This window comes from Corvus moneduloides, chromosome 16, assembly GCF_009650955.1.
Source record: "Corvus moneduloides isolate bCorMon1 chromosome 16, bCorMon1.pri, whole genome shotgun sequence".
Lineage (NCBI taxonomy): Eukaryota > Metazoa > Chordata > Aves > Passeriformes > Corvidae > Corvus > Corvus moneduloides.
The window spans coordinates 1,283,355-1,300,896 of NC_045491.1; the positions used below are offsets into that span (position 1 = coordinate 1,283,355).

The 17,542-nt window shown below is 44.3% G+C and overlaps 2 protein-coding genes across 7 annotated transcripts in view; one reads left to right on the plus strand and one right to left on the minus strand.

Moving 5' to 3' along the window:
* Positions 1-11,237, plus strand: part of TMC5 (transmembrane channel like 5) — a 23,336-nt gene extending 12,099 nt beyond the window's left edge. For 2 of the 6 annotated variants that reach the window (XM_032126125.1, XM_032126129.1), the window contains 14 exons: positions 306-461; positions 1,002-1,168; positions 1,478-1,556; positions 1,933-2,030; positions 2,160-2,297; positions 3,702-3,797; positions 4,377-4,452; positions 5,050-5,183; positions 6,347-6,520; positions 6,926-7,004; positions 7,335-7,427; positions 8,502-8,603; positions 8,889-8,934; positions 10,571-11,237. In XM_032126125.1, coding sequence (XP_031982016.1) covers positions 306-461; positions 1,002-1,168; positions 1,478-1,556; positions 1,933-2,030; positions 2,160-2,297; positions 3,702-3,797; positions 4,377-4,452; positions 5,050-5,183; positions 6,347-6,520; positions 6,926-7,004; positions 7,335-7,427; positions 8,502-8,603; positions 8,889-8,934; positions 10,571-10,908 — 1,776 coding nt within the window. In that variant the 3' untranslated portion in view covers positions 10,909-11,237. Of the gene's footprint in view, positions 1-305; positions 462-1,001; positions 1,169-1,477; positions 1,557-1,932; positions 2,031-2,159; positions 2,298-3,701; positions 3,798-4,376; positions 4,453-5,049; positions 5,184-6,346; positions 6,521-6,925; positions 7,005-7,334; positions 7,428-8,501; positions 8,604-8,888; positions 8,935-9,512; positions 10,061-10,570 lie in introns of those variants that run through there. The other 4 variants (XM_032126128.1, XM_032126127.1, XM_032126126.1 and 1 more) reach the window with 4 other exon arrangements.
* GDE1 (glycerophosphodiester phosphodiesterase 1) lies at positions 11,072-17,436 on the minus strand. The gene is made up of 7 exons (XM_032126352.1): positions 17,421-17,436; positions 16,763-17,352; positions 15,289-15,464; positions 14,064-14,169; positions 13,289-13,381; positions 12,479-12,690; positions 11,072-12,087 (listed from the first exon to the last, which is right to left on the minus strand). The coding sequence occupies exons 1-7, from the start codon at positions 17,434-17,436 to the stop codon at positions 11,940-11,942; spliced, it is 1,341 nt and encodes a 446-aa protein (XP_031982243.1). The 3' UTR covers positions 11,072-11,939.
* Between the last annotated feature and the right edge of the window lie 106 nt (positions 17,437-17,542).

Here is a 17,542-nt window from a genome sequence, read left to right on the forward strand (position 1 = left end):
GTGTGCTTCTGTTCTATTGAATGAATCTCTGTGACTATTAAATATTTGCCAAACATTTCTTCTGGCTTTTTTCCTTCCTGCTATTTAACCATTTTATAAACAAAAGGCGGGCTGAAAATATTATCTGTAGAACTTGACTTTTAGGATAGGAACACAAAGTTGCCCAATAAATGTTCCTAGGACATTACTCTGCCCATCTTCTAGAGCAAAAATCTTTCACTCAGTTTCTCAAGTGGTTCCTTGAAGCAAGTTTTGCCTTATGCTGTTGACTAAGAACTTTTTCATTAGGAATTGTTTCTTTGCAGGAAGACCTCACTGAAGTAAACAAAGAAGTTCTAGATTTTTCTGTGATGGAGAGAGTTCTTCGTATTGCTGTTCACCTTCTTGCTTGGGTTGCTTCCCTGGGAACAGCAGCAGCTGCTTGTACTGGTGTTTACTTCCTCTCCGTTAATAACCTCGAGGTAAAGGCCAGAGTTTGCATTTTTCCACGTGGGTATCTCACATGAGCACGAGCACTGCTCTGTTCACTACGAGGAGCACAGGGGAGCAGAGCTGTTGTTGCTGCCAGTGCAGACACAAATTCTGCTGCACCTAAAGAGCTGCTTTGCAAGGCCCACCCCACTGGGGACTATGGCAAGAGTGTGGGACCTGAGGAGTCTGAGCAAATCTCCCTTCTCTCTCCAGCAGCTGCTTGCCTGGGCCCATGGTCAGCTTAGGGACAGTGCATCTGGTGGCCTGGGGACAAACAACAAGAAGCAGGCCCAGAAAGACCTGCCCCTTCTTCCCTAGGAGCTGCATTTGAGCTGGGGCTCCCACTCTGGGTCCCACATAATGTAGGGGAAGGGGAGAGGGTCACTGTGCTGCTGGTCATGGGCCCCTAAAACATGACAGTCTCTAACCTGAGAACAGCTGGGGGCTTCCCTGTGGACACACCTTGAGGCAGCATTTTGGTTAAGGCTCTAAGTTTGAGTTGTTTGATTATGGTTTTTTTCTTCTCTAAGCTGTTTATGAAAGGGCATAGAAATGACCTAGAGGGCCAAGCTGCCATGTTGGTGCTACCTGTGATTGCTTCTCTCCTCAACACATTGATCCCATTCTTCTTCTCCTGGCTTGGGCACCTGGAGAGGTTTCAGACTCCTGGACAGCACATATATGTCACTATTGCCAGGTATTTCTTGCTGCCACCTCTTTGTGCTTTTGGCCTGAAGTTGTCTGACTTCTTTTGGATACAAAGCTGTGGCTGGGTGGTGTGGGGGCCTGTTAAGCAGATGTTGTGCCAAGGTTGTCATGCCCAGCTCCCCTTCTGCCAGGACAATAGAACAATGCCACACCTGAGCTCCCAGGAGAGCTCCTGTTAGTCCTGGCACTCTGCAGTGCCAAGAGGAGGTAATAAAGTGTGACCAGTGGTCACCCTGCCATCACTCCCTCCAGGTATGGACCAGCTGTTGGTGCAGTTACTGTTACTTCTTCTTTTTAGAATTATCATCCTGAAAATGTCAGTTGTTGGAATACTGAGCTACTACTGGCTTAACATTGTGGCTACCTCAGAGTCGCAGGTAACGTTTCAAAACCACAAATCTCTGACTTGCAGTGCCAGGTTAGGAACCACTCTGATAAGAGACTTCAGCTAAGAGAAGTACATGTGGTGTCTTGGGAAGCTGAGTTTCATATCCTAACAGTTTTTATTAGCAGCTTGAGAGGAAGGAACTGTAGGAAAAAACGAATGGCCCAGCTCAGGTCTCAGCTGGCTGGCAGCATTGTTCACTGAGAAGTCAACTATGATTTGCCAGGCTGCTAGAATATATTTGATCAAGATTTCAGATCTTTGATCAAGTTTCAGATGCCCAAGCATCTGGGAACAATATTTCAATTGCATGATTTTTAACTTCTAGGTATGGTTTTGTTTTGTTTTTTTCCTTCTGCTTCTTAAAGTGCTGGGAAACTCTGGTTGGCCAAGATATCTATCGTCTTGTTCTAGTTGACTTCATATTTTGTTTGCTTGGCTCTTTCTTTGGAGAGTTTTTACGAAGGTGAGTACTACTTTTCTAATCTCGTTTTCCCTCATTAACCAAAGATATGATCTGCTTTCTCCATGTGAGAAAAGCCCAGCAGAAGCGTGGCTGTGGCACCTCTGAAGTTTCCTTGATTTTCCCCACCAGGCAGTCTCTGTGTACATGCCTGGTGCATATTGCTGCTCCTCCTTACAAGGAGGCTGGCGTGTCCTTTTTCCCTTTGGAGATGGAAACACATGCAGGGAGGAAGCCACATTCTACTCTCATGGATTTCCTGAGAGTGAGGTGACAACCTGTTGTCTCAAGCACAAACCCATCTTTTCTGCATATGCATGGACACACTGCTGCCTTTCCTTGCTTTGTCCCCCATTGTGATTTTTTTCCCCTCTTAGTTATGTCACTATAGTGTCCACAAGTTTAAAATCTGATTTTATCAGTCTTATTAAGCACATAATGAGTCTCTCAAATGTAGAGGTCTGCAGCATGATAAGTGAGAAAGTATTGTGGACTGGATGTGGATACAGCTCAGCACATAAGGAAGAAGTCATTCACTTCTGACATTTGCTGTGTGAACCTTGCTAGTGCCAAACATTACTTATGGCTTAGGCAGTATTTAAGTGCTTGCCAGCTCTACAGAGCAGTTAGGTTCCTGGCCATACTTTTGTGTAGGAGATCCATTGTTTGTTCTTTGCCCATAATTTGAACAAGTTTGGTTTACAAGGTAGGACTTTGTTAACTTTCTGTTAAATGAATACAAAATAATGTTGGGAAGCCCTTGAAGATTTTTCCTCCACGGCTCTTGCCAGTGTACTTTAATCCTCCTGTTCTTGTTGTGTTCAGGTAGGAAACCACCTCCCAGCAAAAGGTCAAAGAACTAAAACTGCAATGTCATGTGATGAACGGCCTCCCCTAAGCTGGGCACGTAGGCCTGTGAAAGGTTAAAAGTACAATTGCTTGTATTTAATATTTTGTGTTCAGAGTAACCTCCTGAAAGCCCAGCTCTGGTGATGATGCAGTTGATAAGGTGGTATCAAGATGTGATAGTTACCAAAATCTTTATTGCCCTTGCTACAACAAGCAAAAAACTGAATCTCCCCAGCTCAGGAAAAATGAGGTGACTAAAAGTGATTGTTAGTCCTCAGTAGGAATCCTCTCAGTACTTGCTTATCTGTCTGTTTCAGCTCCTTGCAACCTCAGTTAGTTTGAAGTAGGATGTACTCAAGGATAAGTTGAGTATCTGTCTTTCATTAATTTTTTTATTGAGGCTGAAAATTCTCAGGACATGAAAAACTGTTAGAATTTTGTACTGAGGCCCATTGATATTTCAGCTGCTTAAGCACAAGGATATTTGTGCTTAAAGTAAGTAACAAGTAGTTACTTACTGTAGTATAGATAGGTACTGATACAGTAAGAAATCCTTGTTGGTTTTTTATTTCAGTTGTGTGAAATATGTACTAGGTCTTATTTCAACCCTGCTGTGTGTTATGGGAATTTGCTTATTTCAAGTTGTTTCATTTTTGCTGTGCTGTCCAATGAATGAGCTGTGGCTGCTTTGCATGACACTAATGCAGCCTCTAAATAATTTGCCACTGATGCTTGTATTCAGGTCATTTACAGGGATTTTTACAGAGGTCTTTATCATTTAGCAAATGCTGTTGTGCAATAGTTTTTGTTTCCCCCCCCCCCCAGAATTATTGGAACTACAGTCTGTGTGAGCCTGGGGCCGCCAGAATTTGATATTGGACGAAATGTTTTAGATTTGATCTATGCACAGACTTTGACCTGGTAAGTGTTAAATTTACAGCCAAAACTTCATTTGCACTTAGAAATATCATGGAAAATTCTTATTCTGATGTTTGTGGGTGCTTCCCAGGAAGAATGCCTGGGAGATGACCTGTTCAGTGCCTTTGGTAAGGATTGTGGCTTGCCAAAGTAATTATGTGGGCAGTAACAATAACTTCAGTCAGTAGTTTACCAGGTTGCCACCTGGTCTGGGAGATACCTGATAGGTTCCTGCAGGAGTATCCTGGAGTTATGTTTACTTCCCCACTGGGATGATGTTCTTGTTGAAATAGTCTCAGCATTAAATGCTGGAAAAGATGCCTTATTTCCAAGAACGAATATGTTACTCTAACTATAAGAGAGTTCTGCAGATCTGTACGTAGATATGTGTGTTTGAAATTGCATATTTTCCAAGGTGCACTTACTGCTAGAGGATCAAGATTAAAATAATCACATTTCTAAATAATCCCACACTATCTGTATATGAAAGTATTGTGGTATTTTTCTGCTTCCAGTGCACGGAGAAGTGAGTGGTGAATAGTGAAGATGTAACTTTTTTCTCCAATAAATCCTTTCTTGTAGGATTGGTATCCTGTTCTCACCTCTGCTGCCTGGTATCCAGATGATAGCATTTTTAATAGTATTTTTTGTGAAAAAGGTAACAAACTTTACATGTATTCATTGTAAATAATAAAGTAGTAAAATTAAAGGCTGGGAAATTAACAGTGGACAAGTGTCTATGTCAATATAGACACTCAGCCTGTAGCTGTGATTTTGGCTTCCCAGTTACTCCCCAGCAACTCCACTCTGCCAAGTTATGTAGGTGTAAGCAGAGGGATTCAGCTAAAGATCATGGTGGAAGTGTCTTCTTTTCAGAATTCTTTGTCTCAGTAGAATGAGCAGATGCTAAGTTGTTTGCTGGGTCATGAAGCAGTCTGTAGTGCTGAATGTAGAACAAAGCTGTATGTAGAAAGATGGATTCAGACTTCCCTGAACCATGAGTTTGCATATGCTGCAAAGGCAAACTCTACCCAAGAGAGTTCTGAAGAACCCATCAGAACCTCATTTTGCCTCTTACTATTTTAAGACTATATTCTTGAAGTTTTCTAAAACTAGAGTATATCTATCAAATTCACATAAAAGTTGTTCTTGGAAACTTTTGATAGATGCTATTCCAGCAATTTCAGTGGGATCGGCGTAAACCAAGTTGAAGTGGCAGGTAACAGCATTCCAAAGTACCTTCATCTCTTTAAAGGTCAGTCTGATGAGGAATTGCCAGCCCCCTCGCAAAGTCTGGAGAACTGCTCAAATGATGACATCCTTCCTGTTCCTGCTGTTCTGTCCTTCCTTCCTTGGAGTCCTGTCTGTCATTGGAGTCACTGTCTGGAGGTATGGAAGAGCACTGGCATTCAGGCCTTCTAAATTATGCTGTGTGACCTGATACCAGGCAGAGAAGTCTGCATTTCTCTATAAAAGAACTTCTATTAATTGATGGTGGAAGGTTTCAGATGCTCATGAGATGTTCTGTATTCTGAAAACAAGATTGAGCTTGGGAGAATGTGGCTCGCTGAGTAACTTGTCCCATGAGAAAGTGGGTGGAGAAACAAAGTTGCACTGAAGTTTTGGATTCCTATTTAAATGCATCAAATTTTACTTTTCCTCCTCTTCCAAAAGATTCTGTGACCGAGTCCTGGCTCCTGGACTTACTCTGGTTACAGGTGATACTGGGTCTGCAGCAGAGACAGGCCTGGGAAAACTCAGCTGAGATCAGCTTCTGGATTATTTGTGAACTCCAGAGGCTCTTTCTGCAGGCAGTGCTGACCCTGTAATAATGCATCTGGGTTGTCACCAGTATTTTAAAGCTGCTTTGGTTTTGTGTGTGTTACTCTGCTCACGGGAAGGAGGGCAGCATGGATATGCCTTTCTCTTGACAATTGTCAGCAACGTGATTTCAATATTTAGTGAGACAGGTGGCAACACATGAAACCAGATGGGATGAAAGCTATCAGAGCTATCATTTCCAGATGGCAAGTGGGAATTTCAGACTGTCTGGAGCGGTTCAGTTTCAAAGCAAACCCTTTCCTATTTCAGTCTACCTGAAAATTAATTTAATTAGGAATTAAGTTAATTCCTATAATGGGCTGCCTTATTTCACCACATTCTGTTGTTACTGAAGATCTGCAGTGACTCATGTCCCTGAAGGCAAGGTGAAATGATGGTTGCCTGTGGTGAAATGTTGAAAAAATCCAGTTTTTCAATTTGCTGTATCATGTGTTACAGTGATTGACATGTTGCATTTAGGTCAAGATTGTGCTCACAGGGCTTGGTACTGATCCATTGCAGCAAGGGCTCATCTCTCAGTGCACAGGCTGGGGTGGGCATTTAATGGCCTGAGAGGGACACAAGTTAACAGTGAAACACAGATCATGGAAGTACCCTGGGAGCCCAAAGACAGCAGAGGGCTGTAGAAAACTGATGTACAAAATCAGAATATTAACTAACTCACTGGTTAACATACAAAGCTTCCAGTAGCTGTTTTTTCACACTTTCAGGTTAAAACCTTCAGAAGGATGTGGTCCTTTCAGAGGCTTGTCTTCTATGTATGCTGCAGTCTCTGAGTGGGTACAAATACTGGAAAGTTACACTGCCTCGAAATGGGTAGTGTGGATCTACCACAACTTAATTACAAGTGAACTTTTCTTCTTCATCCTCTCTAGTATTGTACTGTAAGTATCTGCTAATGAAAAGAACCAGAAAAAGGCCTTAAGTGGAAAAAACTGGCAATGACAGAGGCATTCTATGTTATTTCGTTATCCAAAAGGCATCTTGTGTTGTTGACTCACTCAAATGTACCTCTCATCTTGAATACAAGCCCGTAAATGTTTAGGTCTTCCAAGAGAATGTTTTAAGCAATTTCATGCATTTACCATGTTTTAAGCAATTTTATGTGTTTGCCATTCCTTGAGTAATTGCATACATCTATTTTATATATATGTGTGTGTGTGTGTGTGTGTGTACAGAGATGTGTGTATATATGTCTTTTAATGGGTAAAAATAAACAAGATACATTTCTATCTAGACACTGCCTAGAATAAAATGCTCATATGTTGGACCTGTTTTGTTTTGTTTAGAATTGTTACCTATCTTTACTGGCAAATAATACAAGGAAGGAAGGCCACGACCAAACGCTTACATGAGCAGATTATTAATGTAAGTTTGGCTTTCAGCTGTATCTTTTGTATAATTTGGCTTCTATGTTGATTGTCTCATCCAGCTTTGTGGGGCTGTAACCTGCTTTTCCTATCACTGTGCAGGGGAGGGTGGGAGCCCTTCCCCATGGGGGTTGCAGGGAAATCTAACTCACAAATAGAGTTATTGCAAAAGAATTATATCTTCAAGATGTGCTGCTGCAGCTCCCTCTGTAGACAGATTGTTTTAGAATAGAAGGAATTCTTTTGGTCAGTGGTTACTTACAGGCCTTGAGTCTCTCAAGGACAATTAGTCCATTCCAGCTGATGATCAACTATGTCTTGGCTACAGGCAGGAAAAGAAAAGCTGCTTCTGCTTAAAAGACTACGGGCACAGCAAAGGGCAACCCAAAGATTGTCTGCGCTGAGAGGACAAGGCCAGCAGGTCAGTCTGACTGCTCAGGTTCTGCTGTTCCATTACTTGGTGCAGTTCCAGGTGCCTCCTCCAGCTGTGCAAACAGGCTGCTGGGTTGGGAAAAGTCCGTGTTTAAAACTTCATCTAAATGTTTACTACTTAACTCCAGACAGCAAAAGGATGCTGTGAAAGTTCCCCAGCTGTATGTTCCAGGCTGGAATTCAACCCGAGAAGGATAGAGAAAAGTTCTTACCCTCACCAGATATAATTCATGGTTATGAAATTTCAAGAAAACTTTCCTAATGTTCATGTACGGTGATGGTCACCAAAGGATTTGTCACACTTGAACCTTGCCTAGGCTAAGAAGGAGGCTGCCTTCCTCCCCTGACTAGGGATTTCCTTAGGGGGTTATGCTTTGTGGTTATTTTCAGCTGAGGTAAAACCGAGTGCTTTGATCTAAGCCCATTTTAAATCCCATACAACATTGATAGACAACTATTGTCCTAAACTTGAATTTATTTTTCAAGGCAGTCCTGCCTGCTGAGCCATCAAAGGAGTGTTAAAATGTGCACATACAGGTGCTGCCTGGTGTTTTTATTTGGCTTGAGTAAAAACTCCTTGACCTATATAGTGGTAGAGAGAAAGTGTTTGGTGGGTTCCTCTCCTTCCCAAAAACCCAAATCCCCCTGTATGACTGGCTATCACTAAAATGATTCTATAAATAAAAAACCAAATATGGATAATAATTGATATTGATCTGTTGCTAACTATAAATATGTGTGTGATAATACAAATAAATATTGACTGCAAAGAGGGGAGCTGAATATGAATGGGCGTTTTCTGTGTGCTGGGGGTTTTCAAACAACCTGTGGCTGTGTTGAGAGTCACGAGTGGGGCTCCTGAGAGGGAGGCTTGGTCCTCCACCAAGTGTGGATGTTCTTGTAGTTGTTAAGGTCAGATTTCAAAAGGAGATGCCAGAATGATCTCATTGTGGATTTAGTAGAAAGGCCATCTCCCTAAAACAAGGGTGTGAGCAGTGCTGACTGCAAAATCACAGCTGGAAGCCAGAACACAGACTGCTAATGCCAAACACTGTTTTTTCAGAGAAGCTCCTCTTCATACCACCCACCCAGGCAACCTGCCCAGGAAGTGCCAGACTACCCAGGAAGGGCATTTGACAGAAGTCAAAACACATCCTACAATGAGGTGAGTTGGTCAAAAGAGGGAAATGTAGATTTCCCTATATGGAATCTGGGGCATGACCTAGGCAATGGGTGTATGTGGAGCAAATTCCTGTATGCATGGAAATAACTTTGAAGATTAACTTGAACAGATAGAAAAATGTGATCAGAATAGATATTGGAACACTCATAATCACAAACCTGCTCAAGCCTTGGAGAATATGGTTTTGTTACAGGTAACTGGTATCTTTTCAAACACAACACACACAAAGAAATCATGACCTAAACCTGCTTGTGAATTTTGTTTCAGCATCCCTTTTCTGCTGGGATCTCGAGCAGCAGTGACTTTCCACCAGGTAAGCAACTAAGATGAAACAGAAAGCTCTTAGAAATTCAGCTCAGTGAAAATGTTTGATGTACAGGCACAGCATGCGACAGCTGCATACCAAGGACACAGTGATTTAGCATCCTGTGTAAAGAGAAAACAAAATGACTGGGCTTGTGGGGTGAATATTTTCTATAGGTTGTGCTTGCTGTAGCTTGTTGTAGCTTGTTGTGGTAGCTTGGTGGTGGTGACTTCTAAAGACTGACCCCCAGCTTCTGTATACTAGAGAGCAAAATTCCTGGGTAAATGAGACATTTTGTCTTATGGGAGTGCCCAAAAGACAGGCAAGAACTTTACATCACTTTAGAGACAGACTTCACTTTTTGTTGTGAATCTCAGAAGAGGTTACTAATGATGTAGAGTCCCTAGAACATCATCATGCTCAGAATAAAAAAAAGCTATGGGCTCTTGCGTGGTAGTTTGAGCTGTTCCATGGAACTTCATCCCCAAACCTTGGCAGATGAGGTCCCTACACAGCACGGGGCGTTGTGAGGGGGGTGCTGCTGCTCCCAGCAGCGCAGCTGACGCTGTTTGCCTTGTGCCGGGCAGGCTGGGAGCCCGGCGGGCCCCGCCGCAGCCCCGGCGCGTCCCGGGCCGTGGAGCTCGCCCGGCGCGCCAGGGAAGCGGCTCTGGGGGCGGACGGCGCCGGAGGATTCCAGCCCTGAGCACCGAGCGAGGGCACTGCCAGGCGTCTGCAGAAAGCAATGCTCTCTTGCACTAACGACTGGAAGAATCGCTCCATTTTTTACCTCTTAACGGAAGAAAACAATAGAAGAACAGATGGCAAAATGCGTCGGGACTCCGGTTTATTGCTGTGCTAGGGAATACCCACCTGGCGGGGCTGCTTTGCAGCAGGGGCATTTGGCGACAGCCTTCCCCCAGGACTGGCATCACCTCGATGCAGTAAAGCTCCCTCCACAGCTGGCCACGTGTTGTTGACTAAATATAAGGAAACTTGTGCCTAAATGCAAATAAAAGTTCTGTTTAAAAAATATTTTATATCAGTTATTTTGCTTAAATGGCTTTTATCTGATCTGAACCAAACCTGAAGTATTGGTCAAATAAAGAGAAGGATATTAAAGTGCAGTTGTTTTTAATGACTGAGATGTTGTAATGGCTGTGAAATAACTTGTGTGAGCTGGGCTCATTTTTCTGAGCCATTTTTACAGTTTATTACAGTCACTTAAAAGCGGCTTTAATGAAGCTATCAGAACTAAGAGTACTTATCAAAATTCTCATCTGTGTAAAACTATTGCTTGTAAACTGAAAGTTTACACATCTTTTCCCATAAAGGACTGATTGGAAGTAACACATCTAAGATTTATGTCTTTCATCATGCATGACTGTGAGATTTGACGCAGCTTCTTTTTATTCAGGGCCACAACTTTATCATCACCATGATAATTTTTTTTTGTTTAGCTCATTTTCTACTACTGCCTGTTTTTTTCCTCCCTTGTTGCTTGGGAAAGAGGCACATCTCTTCCTCTTGCTCATAATTTAGGCTAAAGCCAATCCAAACCCAGCCACCACAGGTGTAGAAAAAAGGACCAACTTTACACAAAATCCAAGAGCAGAGATTCAGTTTTATTGTTTCCCTGTGTGTACAGCTGTGGGCACTGGACACGGGCCTGGTGTTTGCACTGAGGATGGTGACTCACCAGTGCCAGAAACTCCAGCAGCAACAACACTTGGACCTTTGGAGCGAGGGCTATTTGCCAGAAGAGCCATTTGCCCTTCAGTGGCCACATGGGGAGCACCTGTCACGCTCAGCAGCAACAGCAGAGGCCACAGCACTCGTGAAGGGGCAGGACAGGACCTGGACATTACCTACAGGTGCTCCAGGATGTGCACCACGAGCCCGAGACTGCTGAGTGAACAAATGGGAGAGGCTCTTGTCATCCTGACAGGGAAAGCAGCTCCCTTGTGCTTCTTTGTGCCTGGATGAAGCTCAAGGTACAAACAAAAAATCCACCCCCCCCAGCAGGTCATAGCATGAATCTGTGGTATTCCAGAAGTTTGGACTTACCCTAATTGGGACAATCTGCACTAATTTTGACATTTACATCAATGCACTTCTGCACAGCTGATAAAGAGCACTGCCCCATGAGTTCTCAGAGACTCGTGTATTGTAACTGCAGACTCTTTGAAGTTCAAGTTAAATCTGGATTACAGTTTCCATGTCCATCTGAGTACCCTTCAATCATGCAACCAAAGGCAAACTAAAAGCTCCGTTTGTTCTACTGCTTACCAGCACTCTACAGATAGCTTTCTCTTCAAAATAAATACAATCATGTGCTGTGTCATTTCTTCATTAGAAGAAACAATTTCCTATCCTCCCCTGGTTCTCTTAAAAGGTCTGGAAGATAAGAAGCTACTCAAGTTTTATTTGTTAATTTTCAGAACCTTCACATCACACATGGAAAATTGGCTTTTTCTTCCTTGTCAGGACTCAGCACAGCCATCTTTCCATGCAGGGCAGGGAAACATACTCATCTTCTATTGTGGCACCATTATTTCCAGTTTCTGTTTTAAGAACAGTAATGTAGATATGGTGCTATAAATCAACCTCAAATTAGTATATACTTGTACAACAATTTAAAATTACTAATGTCAAGTTATGATTTAAAATTTTGACACCAAAGATTGCTGATACAAATTTAGAACCAACATTTAAACAAAGCAAAGGAGTAGAGAATTGTGCAACAGAGAATCATAAAGCCACCTGCACAGACAAGGCATGGCCCAATTTGCTTGTCAGATCTGATTCTTTCACATTACTGTGATTTCCTCAGACTGTGTGGCCACACCACAGCTTTGGCCAGTGCACCAGAGCTGTTCCTGCATTTGAGATGTGACCACAGGCAGAAGTCAACTGCTGCTCTGCCTTTCCCAGAGCTCTCCTCAGCAGTCCAGGAGCACTGCTGGATGCCCTCGTGGCTGCAGACCTGCCCAGGAGAGCAGCCTGGTCAGGCTGGGTCAGTAGTGAGGGTCACAGTCCTCCACCAAGCTGTCGGTGATGTAGCTGCAGTCAAGGACACTTTCATAGTAGCTTTTCTCTGCAAACGTGTTCACTGTCCAGGCAACCAGTTGAATTCCTCTGGAAGACCAGTGCCTCACATAGTCCCTGCAAGGAACAAAGACAGCCTGAGAGGAGCCTGACACTACACACAGCTAAGGCAGACAGTGCTGAGGCTACAACTGAGCTCTGGTCTTGCATCAGCATCGCATCAAGGAACAATAGTGTGTCACCGTCTGCAACATTGCCTTTTTCTGTTCTCTTATTGTAAACAGGCAAAAGCAACAAACACTTTTCCTCTTTGAGATAAACTTAAGACCTAACAGAAGATAAAAATTCAAATTAAAAACATAGAGGCTTAAAATAATAAAATAACGTAAAGAAATTATCAAGACACCCAACACTAAATGGAACGTTTTGATAAGCACTGTGTTAACTCCGCCCTATAGACTAACAGAAGAGAATATCTCCTGATCCATGAACGAGCTCTAACACTTACTGAGAAACAAAGTTTTTCTGTATGAGGACAGCTGAAACCCCACACAATCGCCACAGGAAACTGTGCAGGCTCCAGTCCAGAATGACATCCATCACCACATACAAGTAATGCTTCCAGCAGGAGTTGAAGCGGGGTGTCCCATCTCCCAGGTGACTCAGCTGCCAGGGCCTGTGTGTCAGTGCTGTCACAACATTTCTGTCAGCTTGTCTCATCTGCAGGACCAAGGAGAAAACACTGTAATTCACCCAAAAGCCCAGCTGCATTAAATACAATTTTTGAGAGATTAGACACAAAGTGCTAGCTTGCATTTACAACTCTACCAGAATCCTTCTCCCCTTCCCCTCTAGATCCTTTTGTAACACTTTTAGAAAGCTGATATTTCATAGTTTTTTTTCTTCAAAACATACTAAAAAAGCACCAGCTCTTATGTTAAAAAAAATTACATAGCAGTCACGCAATGTATATAATGGAAAAAATAAATAGTAAGTAGACTTGGCAATGAGAATGAGCGAAGAGTTTTAGGAGTAACCTAGAATAAGAGGTTTATTCAGCAGGTACCTTGCACACAGATACCTGGCCATACACCTGGCAATGCACATTTGTCTGCATTGCTTTCAGGAGGTAATTGCTGTAGATTCCTATTTGCATCTAGTGAGTAGAGTGGTCTAATAAGATTATGCATTATGCTTCATTTGTTTTTAAAAGCCTTTGCAACTTGAACAACTCAAAAGTAACCTGGGAGTTTTACAGCACACCAAAATTCCCAGACAGGACTAAAAAGATAAAAAATAAATTTTTAGGAAACATCACCTTATAAACAACATCTGGCATGAAAGAACAGACTATGCTGCTGTTATACAAATCTGGAAATTCCTGGTAGAGTTGTTTCAGGGCATCAACTGCCTGCAATTAGAGACACACAGAGATGTTACACATATGCTCATATTTAATTTACACTGCAAAGTCGTTTTAGAACAATCTTAAAAACACTTCCCTGTTTTGTATAGCAAGATTGAAATAGAAAGGGAGAAGAAGAAAAACAGCATCTTGTTTATAGCATTAACACAGAAATGACGTTTTGTTTTTTTGCAAAAGAATTCCTTTTCATTACTCTGTTTACAAGGAGTAGGATTCTCAGTGTTTGAAATACCCTTAAATATGTTGTGGATAAAATATTTTAGTACTACCTAGGGTTTAGCTCAAGAGGAAAATGAATTTATTCCCATATTTTGCTAGGCTAAAGAAAAATATTATTGTAATTTATATAATATATTAGTGATGGATCATTTGCATCTGCCTTCAGTAATGCAAATTAGAGATCCCTTGCTGGTTCCTCTCAGCACAGCAGGGAATTCCCTTTGCTTTGTTTCACAGCAGTGCTGTGAGCTGAGTGCAACACTTGCCCAAGCCTTGTACTAATTTTAAGCTGCAGCTTCCCAGGACAACTTTGGGTGACACAAACAGCAGACCTCGCTCATATTAAAGAAGGGATTGTACCACATGGACCAGCTTGAGACCAACACAGCACCAGGTCAGAAACCCAAAGAAGGGGTGAGGGCAGGTGTCTTGCTGCAGTGAGCAGTACCTGATTTGCATGGCCTTTGACATCAAAGTAGATTGTCAGATTGTGATGCATAGACTCCACAACAGCTTCTCTCAGAGTTGGTACCTTTTCACCTTGGAACTGGCTCCTGTAGAAATGGAGAACTCACTGGAATGCAGTCCTCATTCATGTGCACACACATGGGCCTGCACATCCCCAACCCCACAGAGCTGATTCCTGACAGAGGTTGCTGCTACGCTGGTACTGGAGGTGGGATCCAATCTCACTGGCCCTGTGTCCCACCCCAAAACACCACCCCCAGTTCTTCAGCTCCTTCCCCAACTTCCACAAACAAACTTTCAGTCCCAACTGCTGCCTTCCTCCTGCTCCTACTGCACTCCCCAGCCCTGAGCCAGGAATGCAGATCCTGGCAGAACAGGCAAGACAAGCTGAGGATTCAGCAGAAGCAGCTTCACCCACCAATAAATCATCAATAAATCAGGGTGACAGTGAACAGCAGCTGCTGAGAGGTCACTGCCTGTGGAAATTCCCGCTGTGTGGCCCAGGTGATCACCCCTCCAGTGAGACAGGGAAGATACTCCTTGTGCCACAGACTCCCAGGTGGCACATTTGCAGCTCTGGAACTCCCTAATGCGGTGTCTCAGGAGCACACACTACAAGTTCTTCCTCTGAAATGGACTCATTTATGATACTGCAGAAGTTGCATTGTTATCAAATTTTTAGTAATGTATAAAAATATTTTCCCCTGCATATCCATAGGAAGGACCTAATCAGCCACTAGGGTCACAGTGAGGCTACCCAGAATCTGTCTAGCTCCTTTTCAACAGTATAAACCTGATGTGTAGAATCCCCAAAACACAGTCCAGTCAAGAAATACATGTGAATTAACCTTAGAAGTAATTCCTCTAGCCAGTTCTGACACATCATGAAGATCCCAGCACCTTTAGTGTCCTGCAGTGAGTTTAGGACAAGCTTATGTAGAGATTGATCAGTTTCACATTAGATGCCTGTGGATTTTGTTCTCAAAAGCCAGCTTATCTTGACTCTGTTTCACTGTTCCCAATGTAGTGATGGGTAAGGAGATACAGTCTCATATGCTTCTAAAATCAAATCAGAAGTAGCATATGGGACTTAAAAGTTTTAAATTGTAAAAAAGTTTCATCAGTTATAGATCAAATCAATAATTTTGTTTATCAAGACTTATTTTTCCACTGTTGAAAGAGTAATTTCAGAATAGTTCATTTACCGTAGCCTGTGTTTTGCAGATGGATTGAGTTTCCTAATTTCCTCAAAAGTCAAGTCCTGCAGTCTCCCAGCCCCATCCGTTGTCCTTTCGACTGTGTCATCGTGCATGAGAATGGGGACACCATCTGCACTAAATTCAAGATCCAGCTCCACACCCGTTGCTCCATTCTCAGCTGCCTTAAAAAAAAATTTAAAAAATCAAATACACAACAGAAGAGACAGCTTTATAGATCTGACATAAGTACAGCTATAATTAGCTTGTATTTTTGTTAAAAAATAATAAAATATTAATGTACTTTTCAGTAGGCTTCATCTGCAGAACAAAGCAGGTTTTTATCCAAGTCATTGTTAGCGCATTCATAGATCAACTGAACCATATAATCTATTTTGCAGATAAAACCATAGTGATTATGCCTCAGTCTTGGGATTGAAATGTTTCAGGATAAAAATGCAGAAAAGAATCTTGCTCTCTCCTTCTGATGTAATAACCCTGGAGTCCTTAAGTTATGTTATTTTGTAAAAGGCAAGGAAAGCAAATGTCTACAGTTTACATAATCTACAGATTAACACTTAGTAAACACTGTTTACCACGTGTGTACCAAGCAGTAGATGGATGCAGGCAAATCTCTGCTCCTCTCTGAGGAATGCCCGTATCAGAGAGCAAGAAGCAGCCAGGCTGCCTTAGAACATTTCACACACCCTGTTCCTGCCCTGGACCTTTCCCAAGAACTCCAGAAAAACACTTGAGTGAAGTGCACACAAGACCAGTTGCTCTGAAGGATAAATGCCCTCCTGGAAAAGAGACAATGCAGCAGAAAGACAAAAGCCAGGTATGCACTAGAGGTTACCTACAGGTGTCTGCTCTGTCAGGATTATGCAGCTTCAGAATTTATCGGGACTAAGAGTCCTGTCTGATGCAAAGGTAAGAGAGCCTCAGAGCAGCAACATCTCAACTCAGAGGTACACTGCATTCGAGAGACTGATAATCACTATTTCAAACGATTCTCAGAAACAGGCTGTGAACCCTGGCTGTGTCTTGACGCCTCGCAGATGAGGTAGCAGTAAGTCATGGCACGGCTGCACAGTGAAGTTCTGGTACCAGATCTTCCCCTAACTGTGGATTCTCCTCATAGATCTTTAAGGTTTAAAAAACGAAACAACATGTTACTGACTTGCTGTCCGCTCTCTATGTGCTGTTGCTACATCAACAAAATACAGTATTTCATTATCGCTGCACTGCTGAAATATCCATCAGCACCAAGGCTATAACAGCTCCCACAAGATTCAGATCTGATCTGAATGCCCCTGGGGATGAAGGACTGACCAGCCACAGAGCTTCCAGCAGCTACCGCAAGAACAGCCAGCATCACTCCCGGTGCGGAGGGCTTGGTGCTGGAAGGGCGGATTACCAGACACACCCCGCCAGGCCCACCAGGCTGAGCCTGTGCCCCGCCAGCCCCGGGGCCCGTGCTGACCTGTCGGATGGCCGCCAGCGTGTTCTCGGGCGCGTCGTGCGCGCCGCCGCGGTGCGCGATGCGGGCGGCGGCGCCGCGGGGCCGGAGGACGCGCTGCGCGCTCCGGGGCGCCGCGGGCTCCAGGGCCAAGAGGTGCAGCGCCAGGCAGAGCCCGGCCGGCAGCAGGCAGGCCAGCGCCGGGCTGCGGCTCAGCGCCAGCGCCAGCGCCATTAGCGCCGTCAGGGAGCTCAGCAGGCCCTCCCCGTGGCACAGCATGGCGGGGCCGGGGCCGGGGTCGGGGTCGATGTCGGGGCCGATGTCGGGGCCGGAACCGCGGCCGCCGCCTCTCCTCAGGGCAAGGGCGACGGCGGCGCCACCAGCCAGCCAATCAGCACTCGGCTGGCAGCCGCCAGCAGCCAATCGGCGCCCGCCGGCCGCGCTGGGGGCGGGGCCGGGCCCCGAGCACCCCCTGGGCAGCGCCGGGAAGGGCACGGGGGGAGCGGGGGCTGTTCCCGGTGGAACGGGGGGAACGGGGGCTGTTCCTGATAAAACGGGGGGAACGGGGGCTGTTCCTGGTGAAACCTGGGGCACGGGGGGAACGGGGGCTGTTCCTGATAAAACGGGGGGCACGGGGGGAACGGGGGCTGTTCCTGGTGAAACCTGGGGAACGGGGGGGGACGGGGGCTGTTCCTCATAAAACGTGGGGAACGGGGGCTGTTCCTGATAAAACGTGAGGCACGGAGGGAACGTGGGGAACGGGGGCTGTTCCTGATAAAACGGGGGGAACGTGGGGAACGGGGG

Bases quoted from the DNA above. Each gene is read 5' to 3' on its own strand.
- GDE1 (XM_032126352.1), bottom strand. The intron at 12,691-13,288 runs GTGATGTTTCCT...TTGGTCCTGCAG, and splicing joins TGCCAGATGTTGTTTATAAG to ATGAGACAAGCTGACAGAAA. The intron at 12,088-12,478 runs GTAAGTGTTAGA...TGTTCCTTGCAG, and splicing joins CAGAAAAACTTTGTTTCTCA to GGACTATGTGAGGCACTGGT.